This window comes from Melozone crissalis, unplaced genomic scaffold (genome assembly GCF_028551555.1).
Source record: "Melozone crissalis strain CALT ecotype California unplaced genomic scaffold, PUWL_Pcris_2 ptg000041l_1, whole genome shotgun sequence".
In the NCBI taxonomy this organism is placed as follows: Eukaryota; Metazoa; Chordata; class Aves; order Passeriformes; family Passerellidae; genus Melozone; species Melozone crissalis.
This window is the reverse complement of record NW_026535819.1, coordinates 4,676,823-4,692,523: the sequence shown is the minus strand read 5'-3', so window position 1 is coordinate 4,692,523 and position 15,701 is coordinate 4,676,823. Positions and strand designations below refer to the sequence as shown.

At 53.5% G+C, this 15,701-nt stretch overlaps 1 protein-coding gene across 1 annotated transcript; it reads right to left on the bottom strand.

The window, feature by feature from the left end:
• Positions 1-1,540: 1,540 nt before the first annotated feature.
• Positions 1,541-12,093, bottom strand: FAM78A (family with sequence similarity 78 member A). Its single transcript, XM_054284111.1, has 2 exons — positions 11,162-12,093; positions 1,541-4,055 (listed from the first exon to the last, which is right to left on the bottom strand). The coding sequence occupies exons 1-2, from the start codon at positions 11,422-11,424 to the stop codon at positions 3,527-3,529; spliced, it is 792 nt and encodes a 263-aa protein (XP_054140086.1). The 5' UTR covers positions 11,425-12,093; the 3' UTR covers positions 1,541-3,526.
• Positions 12,094-15,701: the final 3,608 nt, after the last annotated feature.

Sequence of the window (15,701 nt, the reverse complement as noted above, 5' to 3'; positions counted from 1 at the left end):
GAGGTCCCTGACCCACTCGGTGCCTTGGCCGCGCTCAGCAGCCCCTGGGGGCAGGTGAGGGTCTGGGCCAGGGCTGCTGCCCACCCTGGAGCACCACAGGGCTGTGACAGGATGGCCAGGCTGCACTCTGAGCCCCTGTGGGGGTTTGGGTCTATAAAGAGCTGAGAGCATCACTGATGGGAAGGGTGAGGCACAGACACGCTCACGTTCACCCGTGTACGCTGTGTCGGTGCCCCAACACCCGCCCAGCGTATCCTCTGTGTATTCCTGGTTCTGCCAAAAGCTGCCAGAGAAGGAGCTTGATTCACCTCTGCTCATTTGCCACTCTGCCCTGGGTGCCCAGACATTGAAGACCCCCCTGGAACCCTGTCAGTCAATCCCTGTTGTAACCACCAGCCTTAGCAACAGCGGTGTCTCAGAGCCCCTGTTACTTCCAGCCATCCTTCCTGTTACAGACAATCTGTCCCCGTCAGTTTTGTAATGAAGCAGCATTGGAAAAACATCACTTTTAATCACAATGCATGAAATCTCCAAAGAGGCAGCATCACTCTCTCTGCCGTGTCTGGGGATGCAGATGGAGGTGAGGGGGCACGTTTTGACCTAGGCACGGGATAAAGGCATTCTTTGGGAAGGGAGAAGTCCATGCAAAGCCGACCCCAGAGTGAAATGTGAATTTTGTGTTTACTGCTCAGCTGGGTCCGTTCAGTGCAACAGGACAAATTAGCCAGGAGGTTACTATCAAATTGCATGGATGTATCCAGTCCACCAGGTAGAGGGAATAGGAGGAACCAGATTTGCTTAATGCACTGGGAGACTAAGTCCAACACAAAGCTAAGTGGAAAAGGACGTAGGTGTTCCCTGAATGTGGTTTTTGGTGACTGAGAAGAAATCTTTCCTTGGAATTTCTTTGTGCAGCTAATTAAGACAACTGGGTCCGATTCCTTCGACCCAGGCTGACATCAGTGAGAACTCTAAGTACTGAGCACCTGGAGACAAAGTGAATACCAGACACAAATCCCCCTTCTGCTCCCACCCATGGGACTCAGCAGCAGCCAAGATGCATGAGAGCATGATCAGCTATTCACCCACAGCTCACAGTTTGTCCTCTTCTGCATGTATTGCCTCGGAGAAAATACAGACAAGTCCCAAAGGGCTGTGCCAGTGGAGCTATAGTTGGATGTGAATCCAGGTAAGAAAACGGAGTTTAATACAGAGAGTGACTGTGCAAGTCCAAGTCTCCTTAGCTTCATCCTTTATAGTCCCAAAGCCGAGACTGAGGCACCCTTTGGCTTGTGGATTTGGGGTTGATCCAGTCCAGTCGTTTCCAAGCCGGAATTCCCACCTCAGAGCTCTGCCCGTGGAAAGGAGCAGCTCCATGGCTGAGCATCTGTGAAAGCCAGTGGATGAGGAGGGTGGGCTCCCCTGCAGGCAGGGGAATGGCTGCAGAGCCCCAGGATCCTTGTTTGCTGGTTTGAGGCTGTCCTGGTGGGGGACACAACTCCTGGGTGCGCATCCCTGTTCTGTTCAACACTTCTGATGTTGAACCTGTTGCCAAAGGAGGTGGTGTGGCTGTGGAGAAGTGAGGAAGGAGAATTTCTTGCTGGTAAGGTCCTGTGTGGAAGATGGGGGTAGGAATAGCAGCTGATTGGTGCCTCTCCATGGGGAGAGCCTTTTGAGCAGCGTGTGTGGGGTTGTGAGGCCTGTTCAGACCAGCTCGGCAGGGCCAGGCTTGTACCTGGCATGCAGAACTCTCCTCAGTCCCAGCTCTTGAGGCAAGTTGTTAATAGGAGGAAGAAATATTTTCTGGGGGAAGGAGCTGCAGAGGGAAGCGATCTGCCTGAGGCCATGTGCTGGAGCAGGGCAGATCCTCCACTCCCCATCCTGTGCCCTGGCCTCCAGATGCCACCTCTACCACAGAACTTCCTCTGCCTTCAAACCCCTCCCTCCCATTCAAAAGGCTCTTGTGCCTCATCCTCCTCTGCAGAGGAGCATCTGGTTATCTCAGCAGCCATCTGGTCCTTATTAAAAGCTACAGGTTTCACCTCCTCCTCCTCCAAATGCTCCTTCCTCACTGAGGATCCACACCCAGGGCTCAGGTGTTGCCCTGCCTCTCGTGTGTTCCCCTTTGCTACAGTGGATGTTTGTGCCCTGACAGACAGGGACAGTGTCATGGCCCTGCCTGTACCTCCTTCCTGACAGCCAGGTAGATCATGAGGTCATTGGGAAGAAAATGATCTGTGAATCCCAATGTGATTGGTTAGCACAGAAAGAAGAGTTTTCCTCAGCTGCTGCTGTGTTTGCCGGGAGTGGGTCCCTGTTATTTTCAGACGTGGCTGCTCCTGAACTACAGATCATGCTGGGTAAGATCTGCCCTCTCTGACACCTCTGTGTCTCCAGTGACTTCAGAAGATCCTTGGGACACCCCACTCTTTGTACAGCCCCATAACTGGGATTTCACAGCAAACGGGGCCACAGAGCTTCACCCGACAGCAGCAGGCACACCAGCTCTTAGCCACGAGAAGGTGAGGCTGTGGGCTAGCTGGGAAAACATCTGTGTGTCCTAACGACAAATGTCCCACTGGGACATCCCCCCCTTGACTGGTGTTGACTCCCAGGGCCACAATTCCAGCTGTGAGGTGATTGATTCCCTGTTGGACTGCTAAGGGAGGCTGAGACCACCACAGGTGAGCAGCACGAGGAGCTTCCAAGGCATCCTGCAAAGCAGGGAGAGGTGGCCTGGGAGCTCCCCTCGAGAGCCATCCCACAGCAGGGTTGTTATTTGCATTGCTTTGAAACTGAGATGATTTCCGTGCTTCCTTGTTCCAGGTTTTAAAAAGAGGAAGATTTTCTTGCTTCTTTCAATTTCATGCCCTTTGTATCCATCAGCCCATGCCACGCTGACAGCCTATTCCTTGTTCCAAAACTTTTTCTCCAGAATTCTGTAGGAAGGACATTCTGCCTGGTGGTGGTTTTGTTGGTTTGTTTTTTTTTCAAACATAGCTTTAAGGCAAAAGTTTGGCAATGCAAAGCAAAGTCTACATAAGGCCGCATGACTTGGATTTGCAACTCAGAACCTTACAGCTTTAAAAAAAATACCTTATCTTAAATAGTCAACTTTTTGCTCCAGGAACTTGTTTCATTCTCAACAAAAAAGAAAAAAAAAATTCTTAAAATCCCAAATAAAATGTTCATATTGTTCTCGGCAGTTCTGGACAAGCTAATGAGACTGAAGTTCAAACAGGAACTAAAGTAGGGAAGAAAAAATAAAAGCTATAGGGTAGACATCAGTGTTAGTTTCTTCCCTTAGGAATCCAGTGATGAGACAGACCCAGTCCAAGGTCTCCTCTTTAGCTTTAGCACAGTGAAATCCGTCCCAATGGGAGAAGGTAGAATGGTTGCATTTGTTGAATGAATAAAAAGTGCATTTAGGTTTTGCTCAGATTATAGGTGTGTATCCTAATACCTAAGTGATTGTTTTGCTTCGGGTTTGTTTTCTCCCTCTCGCTGCCAGGACGCCAGGCGTGCATTATCGATGCTTTGGGGGTATCACCACGAGTGGCGGTCCATCCTTTGGCCTCCACATGAGTACCTGAGCATCATTGGCATTGGGTTTGACAAGGGCACTGGGTGGTATTGGCTCATTCTTGCTGAGGACCTGGGGCTGCTCTTGGGCAGAGGGCTCCTGCAGCTTGGCACGCTGCCCCAGGGGCCTGCTGGGGTTCACCTCGATGCCCAGCCTCATGCGCCATTTGATAGTCTGCAGGGTCACCATCTCGTTGGTGGCCGTGTTGGTGGCCACCAGCCAGGTGGTGAAGCTCTGATCCCGGTGGATGCTGGTGAGCTTGGCCACGTTGCTGTCGCTGACGGGCACGGCCCACGTCACGCTGGGGTAGAAGTTGTCGTTCATGCTGATGTTGAACTTGGACTCCTTCTTGGTGGGACCCACGATGGTGCAGGTTTCTGTGGTGTTCCCGTACCAGGGATAGTTCACTCCGTCTGAGTCACTGATGGCCTGGATTTTACCGTCCAGGAGATCTGGAAGCTCCCAGCTTGACCTGCCATAATCAACAGCAAATGATGGATAATTAATTAATTAATTAGTTTAGAAACGTCCTGGATTTTAGAAAGGAGAAGGAAGAGCTGTGGATGCATTCCCTCTCCGGAATTTGTGCCCTTTGTGCCATCCCTGCCATTAGAAGCATCCTTCTCATCAGGCCTGCTCTCAATCCCTTCATCCCCTGAATTTCTCTCTGGATGAGCCACTGTCCCTCCCCACTGTCTGCCTGGCTCTGGAAGTGTAACCCATCCTCCTGCAGCCCTTGGAAGGACCCAGCCCGAGGGCTGCACTCCAGGCTCTGGGCTGGGGATGGTGTTACAGTAATCAGAGAGCCCCAGGTGGAGCTGCTTGTAAAGCCGCCCGCACTGCTCACCTGCGAGAGGGACACAAAGGTCAGTGCTGCTAGCAGGAATGTGAGTGAAAACACTCCCCTGTCACCTTGTGCTGCTTGATGCACAGCTTGGAGTGGGTTTTTTCATTAGCTTCCAATTTAATTTTTAAGATTAGATTTGCCAATAGAGGCAAACCGCTGTAAATGTCTCAGAAGAAGGGTTGGATGCTTGCTCTGAGACGGCACGGCCACAGATCACTTGCTCAGTGCACAGCAGCTGTTTTAAGGACAATCTTTTAAAAACCAGGCTGGCAGAGGTGCCTCTCATGCACCTTCTCCTTCCTGCTCATGAATCAGCACTCCTCACCAGCCAGGGATGGTGTCCCAGCAGTGAAGGTGGCAGAAGGGACTGGTGGCAGCAGCAGTGGTGTTTGCACCTGACCCTGCCATAGCACTGGCTGTGCTCCAGTTCCCCAAGCCTTGTGGCTCCCTGCTGCAGGCTGGGACATGGGGAATGATTTATCTTGGAGAGACACAGAGGGGACGCCCTGAGGCTCCTCAGGGTCAGGGTGACTGTCCAAGCCTTTCATAAGTCTGGTGCTGCAGCTTAAAATAGCCCCTTGATTGCAGAGGAGCCTGTGGCTGGGGGTACTGGTCGGCCTGGCTGGCTCTTGCACAGCTCTGGGATGAGCTGCTCTGGCCAGGGAGATGTCACTGTCTCACAAGGCTGTTTTGACTGTTAATTAGTTAATGACCGTGAAGTGCCTCCATGTTTGTACCCGCTGGATCGTTCAGCACTTAGCTGTGTCTGGCTGTGGCTAGAGGATACCACGGGGGATTTCAAGGTCTCATTTATCTGTTTTTTCATGCCAGGGTCCTGGCAAACACCTCCCCACGGGAGAAGAAGTGTGAGACAGGAGGTGGGGTGCCCTGGGGGCTGGGGAGCGCAGCAGGAGCAGGGGATGCTGTGAGCTGCAGGGGCTGCAGGGATGCTCTGAGCCGCAGGAGCAGGGGTTATGCAAGCACAACATCTCCCTGGTCAGATTTACAGGCTGCTGTCAGCTACGGCACCGCAGCTGCAGCAATGCCTTCCTCCCGCGCTCATCGCCAGCAGGCAGAGGGAGTCCTTTCCCTGGAAGAAAATTTTTAGTGAAGGCAGCCAAAAGGAGATCCCTGAGCAGTCCTGCCAGGACCCTTGTGCACTGCAGAGATGTTTATGTGCTCTGCTCTGCTCTGCAAACCGGAGTCATCCTGGCTCACCAACCCTAGCGCCCTTCAGGCAGAGCTGAGCAGGGGAAGGCTCAGGGATGGCCCAGGGAAGGCACAGGAAGGCTCAAGGATGGCCCCAGGAAGGCCCAGGGGATGCTGAGTGACCCAGCCCTCGCTGATGGAGGAGTGGAGGTCCTGCTCTGCAGCCCCCACCCCTCCCTGCTGCACAGCCCAGCTCCGAAACCCCATCTGGGGGCTCTTCTCTCCCTGTCACCTGCTGGTTTAGGATTACTTTCCATTCAGACAGGGGCTGGTGCTCAGCTTGGCTGTCACCCAGGGCTGAGACGTGGCAGAGGTTGACTCTGAGGTGACAGTGTGGTGCAGCCACAGCATCTCTGCAGGTACCCAGGTGCCAAACCAGGAGCTGCGATGCCCCAGAGGGTGAGAACCCTCCTGGGCTGCTCCAGCCTGCTCAGATCAGAGCTGCTGGCTGGATGGCAGGAGAACCTGACAGAGGATGCTCAGGAAATGCAGCTCCTCTAAGATCTGCTTGTCCCCATCTTCATTCCCAGGTCAGGACGGAATTGCAGGAGCTTCTGGGGATTTGCTCAGGATTTAAACAAGAGCACAAGGGTGGAGCTGTGTCAGAGCCTGAGCAGGATGGTGCCTGCAGAGCCTGTAGCATCCCAGGGCAAAGCTGAGCGTGGCTGGGCTCAGGGAGGACACCCAGCTTGAGCAAAGGCGTGGGCAGGAACGGGGAAGGAGACACCAGCCTGCGTTTCTTCAGAGAGCGCGCTGTGCCTAATTCGAGCCAGTGTGGTTAACCCCAGGGTTTCAAAACCATCATGCTTCATCTGCTCTGCTTGGAACAAGCAGAAAAACGAGGCCTCATGATGATCCCATGACTGGAGCAGAGCAGAGGCTGCCTGGTGGCTGCTGCTGGTGACTGTCCCTCTCCTGATGCTCCAGCAAAGCCCCTGTGCCAGCCAGGCTGGCAGCCTCTGCTTGCAGAGCGTGTCCATGCTGAATAATATGCCAACAACTGGATGATTTTGGAAAGAATGCTGTGGAATGATCTTTGGCTGCATCAGCATCTTTCTCTGGTAGTGTCGAGCCAAGGAGAGACCAGAAAGTGCCCAGTAAACACTTTGCTGACAATAGCAGGAAGGAGGCATGAAAAGCAATCAAGCTATCTGGTTTCGTGGGTTCACTGATCAGCTCCAGGATCAGTAGGTTCTGCCTCACAACACTGACAGGCCTGTTTCTGCCTCCTCTGAAACCTTCAGAGCCAGTGTGGGCACCACCAGAGCCTGGAGCTGCCAAGAAACCTCTCCAACAAATGTCTTCTTGCTACCAGAAGGAACTTTGAGCTATTTCTTGTGGTACAAGCAGAGCCCTGCTGCTGACAGCCAAGCAGCTTTATGTAGGTTTTGGCTTCCCAGTTCTCATTCAGACACTTTTTCCCTCTTCTGTCACACAGAACAAATCATCCTGAGCTCCAGATGTCTGTCCCACAGCACCCAGCAGGGCAGGGACAGCAAAGCCAGCCCTGGGCATCCAGCAGTGGGGAACATGCAGGTAACCTCTCCAGACAGGCACCAGGCACTGCTGCAACCTCAGCTCTAATTGCCTAAAGCCAGCTCCTAATTAGTCACAGGCCAGATGGACTTGCACAACCTTCTGCTTTCCAGCACCTTCCTCTCCAAGCTCCCTAAATAAGAGCAGCCCCTGTGGGGCACAGCCCCTGCCTGGTGCAGGGAGCAGGGCCATGTACTGAAACTCTGTCTCAGGATTTCACATCCTGCTCCTGCCTCCCTCCACCACTGCCCTGCACTGGGGACTCACTGAAAGAAAGAAAACCTGATAGCCAGAGCTGCTTAATTTTAAATTCTCCTTTGCAGTGCCTCTCTCACCTTTTCCAGCATGGCAGGCAAGTCAAGGCAGGGTTAGAGTGAAGAACAGGAAGGAAATTGAAGATGTTGCTGTGCTGCTGTGGTCCCTCTCCCTCCCACCCTCCAGCTGTGTGTTCCTGCCTCATCTCCTGAGCCAGCAGCAGCGTTTGGGGCTGGGTCAGGGAGTGGAACTGACACAAAACTGGCATCAGGAAAAAGGGAACAATTTCTGCAGCAAACTCAATGGACAACCCATGGAACTGGGCTAAGGTGGGTGAGATCCAGGGGCCACTGCAGGGCAGCAGAGCCTTGTCCTCTGAATCCCTGGAGGAGTAAATTCCCACAGGGAACTGACCTCCCTTCACTTTCTTTGGAAAAGATGCCCTTGTGGTGTTTTTGATCGTGTCCTCCCCCCTGGGGACTGGGGGTTTATTCTCTTGGCAATTTGAGTTCATTATGTCCCTGCTGCAGGGCATGGAAGATTTAATCTCACCAGGGAGAGATGCCTGGGAAGATGGAGTGATGATGTAAGGATGCAAGTGCCCCATCAGGTCTTCCAGGGGGAGAAACATCCACAGGAAAACTTCTCCTGATTCCTGGCTGATCAAATTCCAACTCCAATTCATTTATCTCTCTCTTTTGCATATCTCCATCTGCACAGCTTCTTGCACATCTCCATGGAGATGAAGGAGGCTGGGGAATGCCATTCCAGCAGGGCCCAGAGCTGGCACAGGTTCCACCAGGTGCAGAAACCAGCACCCAGCCCAGCAGATGCCAGCAGGGACCTGGTCCAGCTGCTCCTGCTCAGGTCACAGCTCTGGCCTGATGCTGCTGCCTCCCTGTGCACAGCAGATCCTTCCCTCAGGACCAGGGTGAAATCCTGCATTTTAGGGAGGAGCAGCAGCACCAGCCATGGGTGCACAGAGAGGGGTCACAGAGCACATCCCCATCCCCGTGCTGGGGGTTTTCATGTTCCCTGCAGCATCTCCTGACTCACATGAAAAGCAATGCCAGCACTTCATGTGTTAGCTGAGCTCTAATTCTCTCCCTTTAAATTTAAAAATGCTGCATTTAGCCCCCAAATTGTTCAGTGCCACTTTAAACGTGTGTGTCTAAATTATCCCCTCTGTACTCCCATCCCTATAGCAGCATTATGCACAGCTCCATCTGCTCCAGTATTTCTCAGCTGTTTCCATCCTCAATGCAATGGCCAGCTTATGCACAGCTAACAACTTCCCAGCAGAGAAGTGCAAAATTAATCCAGAGCCTGCTGTAAGTATTGGTGCTGCGGTTGGATGAGTGATTTTTGATTATTTGGGGGTTTTTGTTTGCCAGTCACCACAGGGGTTAAAAACATGGATGTGGCAGTGGCCTCTGCCTGCCATGGAGGGTTGGGGCTGTGCTGGCATCAATCGATGCAGCTCTGTGGAGGTCAGAGGGATTACATCGAGTTTCACCAGCCAAAGCCTTGGCCCATCCTTTCTACCAGGTTTGTGTCCTCTCTCTCTGTAATGGTCTTCCAACCCATATTTCAATGGCATTGAAGAGGCCTTTCCTCCTAAATGCCTTTATTTATAGCCTTCAGATGGCAATGAGTCTATAGAAAGAGAGTGCAGAAACAGACCAATTCCTGCTTGTGTTTGGGTAACTTTTTTTTTTTTTTTTAATCAGTTAAATGTCAGTGAACCTCCTAGGGAAACATCTTTGTTTCCATGATTTTCTAGCTAAAAGCTCTCATACATAGCTGCAGTGTTTAATTCTACCAGTTTACAGCAGCACCTACTACTCCTTTTTTTTTTTTTTTTTTTCCTTTTCTTTTTTGTCCCAAAACATTCCAGCAAGGGCAGGCTGTACCAAATCCTCATTTTAAACACAGGGAAACTCAGGTGCAGGGGAATAAAAGGCCACACTGAGGTTTGCAGCACTGGCAGCATCACTCTGTGCCCAGTCCCCTCTATTTCAGTGCATCTGAGCTGTATTTATACAAAGTGGACTTTTCTATTTTCCCTTTGCAGCTGGTGGCTAAAGACAGGATTCCTAAATGAGCCTGAGAATTACACATGCAAATCCCAAAGGCCTGCAATTGGGAACATCTGAGCAACAAATTGTCCTTGCTAAAGATGCTCTTGGAGCCAAGAAAGCCTACAGATTTCAGGCCTGCTGTAAATACTTTTAAAATCACAATCAGCCTGCCTTCACTGCTGCTGTTTGCCAGGTACCAGTTTGCATCTCAGGAAACTTTCTGCTTGAGCAGAGAGGGGACATGGGGACAGCAGAGGGGCAGATTGTCACCTGGGGGTGTTCCTGATTCCCTGGGGTCCCTGAGAGGGAAGGGAAGGGAAGGGAAGGGAAGGGAAGGGAAGGGAAGGGAAGGGAAGGGAAGCTGTGCGTGCAGATGTTCAGGCTGTCAGGAAGGTGCTGCATTCACTCATTCCTGCTCTCCAGCCCGCCTCCCCCAGCTCTCCTCATTCAGGGATTTTTTAAGCTGCCCAGACTGACCCTCAGGGGCTGAGCCAGCATCTCCCTGGCTCGGGGCAGAGCAGGGAGAGGATTCTCAGACCTGACCTTCCCGTCCTTCCTCCCTCAGCCCCAGAGCCTGGGCAGCATCAGCAGCTCCAGCCACTGACCCATCTGCCAGCACGGTCAGGCTCTGTCCCCCTGGCTGGACAGACACATTTCTGCTGCACCAGGAGGCTGCACCTGTGCTGCCCAGCACTGTGAGCTGCAGAACTGCTGCTCTGTGCAGGCATTTGGGGATCAGGTGCTGGGGCTGATTTAGCTGTGGGCTAAACGTTTGGAGAACAAGCTGGTGGGGCACTGGGGAGAGATGACTTTTCTTGGCAGGGAGGTGACATTCTGATTTGACTCATTCCTGCCTCACTATGACTGTCTGACCAGTACCACGGGGATTCCTGGTGTGCAAGCAGCCCCTGGATTCCTCCCACCTCATACTTACACCCATATATTCCCTTTCACATCCCCCGTGAGGGAGGGTAACGTGAAATCCGCACCCTGCTCCAAGGTGATGCGGGTGGTTTAACTACCAAGGGGTTAAATCCAGCTTGTGATTCCCGTGGGCTGCCTGCTGCTGTGGGCAAAGCAAGCAGGATTCCTCCTGTGACGTTCAGTGTGCTCCCAGAGCTGGTGGGCTCCGAGCTGCCAGCCACAGCTCACTGCAGCAGCAGCAGCAGCAGCACAGAGCACGCCAGGGACGGCTCCGTGCCACAAGTGTCAGCCCTGGGCTCGCCCTGGGGCTCCTCGATGGGCACCTTTGGGATGGGGAGGGATGCAGGCAAGAGGAGCTGGAGGTCAGGAGAGCCACTGGTGTCGCACACCCATCAAAGCAGGGCTGCTCCCGGGGTTTCAGGATCTCCAAAAGCTGTTGTGGAAGGGCTTTGCTGGGTTCCCACCAGAACAAGTGGGGTTTGGTTGGGGCTTGGGCAAATTCCCACTCGAGGAGAAGAACACCCACTGCTTTGAAAGGGCAGGGACAAGCTCTCCTGTATTTTAAACACACAGCAAAGTCCTGTTAAGTTTCGGAGGGGCTGGGTTTTTAAACATGGATTATAAAAATCATAACTTTTGGCTCGATCCACTATTTCCCAAGCAGGCCAGGGCCCTGCCTCTCTCCCCGTTCCCACCCGCACGCGCCCTCCCCTCGGCAATACTCACATCCCCTGGTCCCCGTAGTGGTTGTAGAACTCCATGTGGCTGCAAGCCTGGATCCAGCCCACGATCCAGGTCTCCTTCTTGGGGAGAGGGGGCACCAACACCTGGGCAGAGGCTCGGAAGTGAGGGGTGCGGTAGCGCAGCACCACGCTGGAGGACTCGTCAATGCTGGTGGGAACGGGATCGATGGAGGCTTTCACTTCGACCACTGAAATGCTCTCCCGGAAAACTTTGGATTTGCAGCTAATGCTCTGAATACAGCCCATGGCATACCCCGAGTACAGTCTGACGCAGCTCCTAGGGTACTCCAGCAATCCTGGGGAATATTAGGCATTGAAATTGTCTGGTGCTAGATCAATTACAGATCTTCTTGGTTTGTAATTTCAAAACTGATATCCATAGGATAGAAAATTCATCACGTAAAGCCTTAATTCGAATATCTGTCTTACAAGCACTGCTTCTATTTTTGAGGTTAGCTGCGCTTCAGAAGCAAAAGGGCCTTTAAAATTTTTTCCCCTTTTAATGACCCATTAAATCTCTTGCTCAAACAGTCTTTGGGTTAAAAAAAAGTCTCTTGAGTTCAATAAATAAAGGTGGTGTTCTTAGCTGATATATTTAGTCCTTCCTTTGCTCAGATGCAGTCTGTCATTCACCATCAAACATAGGACTAGCCGGTATTTCCCTTTATTCTTTGGATGAAAAGCAGAATGTTGATAGACACATCTATATAAATAATGAAATAGTTTTTAGCCCCAGCTTGTCACAACCGGTGTGGATTTCCACTTCCTGACTTGCAGTTGTTCATAACTTCCTTTCGCACAAAATTACAATAATAACAGAAAGAAACGACGGCTGGAAAATGCAAAAAGTCGCCAAATCTCCGATTCTGGAGGCTCCTCCGCCAGCGCTGTCTGGGCTTTGGGGATTAATTTTTTTTCTTTTTTTTTCCTCTTCCCCTTAGAAATAGCCGGGCGCGGGGACGCGAGCGCGGTGCCGGTGGGGCCGGCGGCTGCGGGCGCGCAGCGGGGCAGCGGCGATGGAGCCTCCCCCGCGCCCGCCGGGGCCGCGCCGCTCCGCGCCCGCTCAGCGCCCGCTCAACGCCGCCCGTGACATCCCCCCCACGCACCGGCCCGGGGGCGCCGCTCCCCTTCCTCCTCCTCCTCTCTCCTCCTCCTCCTCCTCGGCGAGCGGCTCTCCGCAGGGGTGTCCGACCTTCCTCCTCCTCCTCCTCCCGCTGGCGCTCCGGGGCGAGCCGGCTCAGCCGGCGGGGCTCATGGGCGGGCGCCGGGGCTGCCCCGCACACGCGTGGGCCCCGCGGGGCGTCACAGCATCGCGGGGAGCCGCGGCGAGCCCCGGCCGCGCCGCCGAGCCCCGGCTCCTGCGCTGCGGGGGCGAGCGGCGGCGCGGGGCGGCGGGGGGGAGGCTCCTGCTTCTCCTGCTTCTTCTCCCGCTGGGGTTTTTTTCCCCTTCGCCTCTGCGCTGGCTGCCCGGGGAGCTGAGCGGAGCAGGATCGGTGCCTCCGCCTCCCGGCTGCCGCAGGCTTCCTCTCCCGCAATACATTCGTGCACCCGGGGCTCAGCCTCGCCGGGGGCGCGGGGGGGCGCGGGCGGGCTCCCGCTCCGCTCGCCGCAGCGTCGGCAAAGGCAGCGGGGTCAAACTTCGCGGGAACTCGCTGGCAGCCCCTCGGTGCCCCCGGGCGAGCCCCGCCGGCCGCCCGCGCACGCAGCGCCGCATGCCCGAGGCTCCCGCGGCCCCGGCGGCGGCACCGGCGGCGGCTCCGGGCCCCCCCCGCCGCCCCGTCCTCCCTCCTTCGCCCAGTGCCATCCCTCCCCCTGTATTTCGCTTTTAAACTGCAGCTGTTGAGGCTAAACCTCCTTTGCAAAAAAACAGCATTTCCTCCCACATGTCCGTGGATTGTGGGTAATGTAGTTTTTATTTTTTATTTTAGAAACGCCTTCCCCCCCTTTTTTATTATTATTTTTATTATTAATTTTTTATTATCATCATTGTTATTATCATTATTGTTATTATCATTATTGTTTTTATTATATTTTAATTTCACGGCAAAGTCCTTTTTCTTGCGTTTTCAGATTAAGATTTTCCTCTCCCGCCTAGGTAGATTTGGTGCCAACCGAAGGGCACCAGAGGGGATGGTCAGTCTGTCTCTCTATTTGCAGAATCTGTAGCCCGAGGCTGGATGGGCTGTGATTCCAGCAAGGAATAATGTAAAGCTGTCCACAGCAGCAACGAGACTCGGGAGCAGCTGGAACAGGCAGTGAGGAGCGTCTGAGGCAGCAGTGGCCTGTGGGAAAGTTGTAAACTTCTATTACAGGCAGTTTTAAGGGTAATTCTGCCAGCTGCTCCTGCTGGCCATCAGCTGGCCGAGGATCTGAGCACCAGGGGAGGTGAAATTTTTGGCTTTTCAGCAATAGCTGATGGTCATCAGGCATTGGGTGAGTGTGTCCTCTGTCACTTGTTTCTAAATAGGAAACCTGCGGGAATGAGAGGTAAAAATCTCTTTGCCGGTGCTGCTGGTGGTGTGGCACAGCGGTGCAGAGCTGCTGTAAATGTCTTTTAGTCCTTCCCACCCTGCACTCTCAGCAGGCTGGATTAGCCCTTAGCAGGTAGGAGAGACCTGAGCTACTAGATGATCCTAACAAGCAAATGCCACAGGATAGGAGAGGCAGATTTGCTCCTTTCCACCCACAGTCAGTGGAAAAAACACAGCTTATTGTGATGTTTTTCCTCCTCACGTGTTTCTCGGAGCATTGAGAAGTATTTATTTTAAACTTCCCAGTTGCTGTGAAAGGCACAATTTAGTCACTAATCCTGTGACAGAGACAATCACTAAGAACCCGCTCGAGTTACAAGGCACTTACTACCATGTAGTACCAGGAAGAATGAAATTAGCATCTTCCGAATGAAATATCCAGCAGCCTCCAGAAGGTGCTGAAATCCTTTGACATTTCCAAGGCTCTTTCACACTTTTCAAACAAGCTTGTCACAGTTTCCCAGAGCATCCTGAGCCTGGTGAAACTGCTTATTCTGCGCCTCTAGTTCCACTGAAGCTTCAGCCAGGTCTTACTTCAACTTGGCTGTCTCTGGTCAGCTAGGAAATTGCATTATCTCACTCTAATTAAATCAGCTCCTCAGCTGGAGGTTTTTGTTGGGTTTTGGTTGTGCCTGTCTCCATCAGGCTGCTGTGAGTGATTGAGGCATTAGCACATCCCACCCTGGAAGAATCCCGGGCAGGGTTGGCTGGATGCACTTTGGCCAGAGGTTGGGATGCACCAGCTCTGCCAGTGAAGGGCAGAGAAAAGGGATGGGGCTGTCACTGCTGTCCCAGCCACATTCCAGCGCGGTTTTCCTGCCCATGCTGGCCACTGGAATTGTGGAATTGTGCAGGAATTGTGGCCGGCAGCCCTGCAGGCAGGGTGGGCAGGGCAGGGACACAGGGAGCATGCCGGGTCTGTCTGTCTGTGTGTCTGGGCGTTCTCCCAGGTGCTGGGTGACCCCTGTGGATCGTGTGTCAGGACTGGAATAGCCCCGCCGAGCAGGGAGCCTGTCTGCAGGGATATTTATAAACCCCGGGTTAGTTTTATGGGATGGGGCTTGTCATGGCCTCAGTGGGATCAGGGATTTTTCCCTCCCGAGCTCAGTTTCCCCAGCTGGGACTGTCAGTGACAGCCCACCCTGCTGCAGGAGACACCAGGCAGTTTTCCTTTCCTCTCCAGCACTGACGGGGCTTTAGCTGGCACTGCATCCACCCCACGCTGCCCTTCCTGCTCAGGACTGGGCTGGAGTCTCATGGGGAGGCTGGGGCACAGAAATTCCCTCCTATCAGTGTCAGCAGAGGAGACAGGCACCAGATTAAATTCACTCCCAGGGCTTCCAAGGTATTTTTTAACCCCTGACAGCTCCCGAGGAACCTGTTCAGCTGTAGCTGAGCATCCCCAGCACAGCCTGGGTGGTGTCTCCCTGTTTCTGCAGGGTCCTGGCCACCAGAGCCTTTATCCCTGTGCCCACTGATGTTTGCAGAGCCCCACATTGGCACAGAGTGGGGAAATCCAGGATGCCATGCACTGGGAGGTGATGGCTGCAGCCAAGCGGAGGCAGTGCTGATGTTCTCAGGTGGGCTGAGATTTTCCTGTGCTGGGCAGTGGGGTGAGGGCAGGCAGGTGGGCACGGGGTGCTGAGTGCCCTGGTAGTGGCAGCACAGGCAGGCATCAGGCAGGAGCTGCTGGGTGTGGGTGATGTGGCAGCTCCTGAGTGATTTAAGGGCTGCCACAGCCCCACGTGGTACCTGAGGCAGGAGAGGTTGGGTTTTATGGGCTGGGTGAGGGTGCCTGGGAAGGGAACAAGCTCTTCCTCCCACTGGGATCACAGAATCACATGGTTTGGGTTGGAAGGGATCTTTAAAGGTCATTTAGTTCAACTCCCAGCCATTGGCAGAGACACCTTCCACTACCCCAGCCCTGTCCAGCCTTGTCCTTGAACACCTCCAGGGATGGATGGGGCAGCCACAGCTTCTTTGGGAACCCAT

Excerpts from the sequence above, each read along its gene's own strand:
- FAM78A (XM_054284111.1), bottom strand. The coding sequence starts at position 11,424 with ATGGGCTGTATTCAGAGCATTAGCTGCAAATCCAAAGTTTTCCGGGAG. Across the intron at positions 4,056-11,161 it reads CACTACGGGGACCAGGGGAT|GTCAAGCTGGGAGCTTCCAG; the intron begins GTGAGTATTGCC and ends TGATTATGGCAG.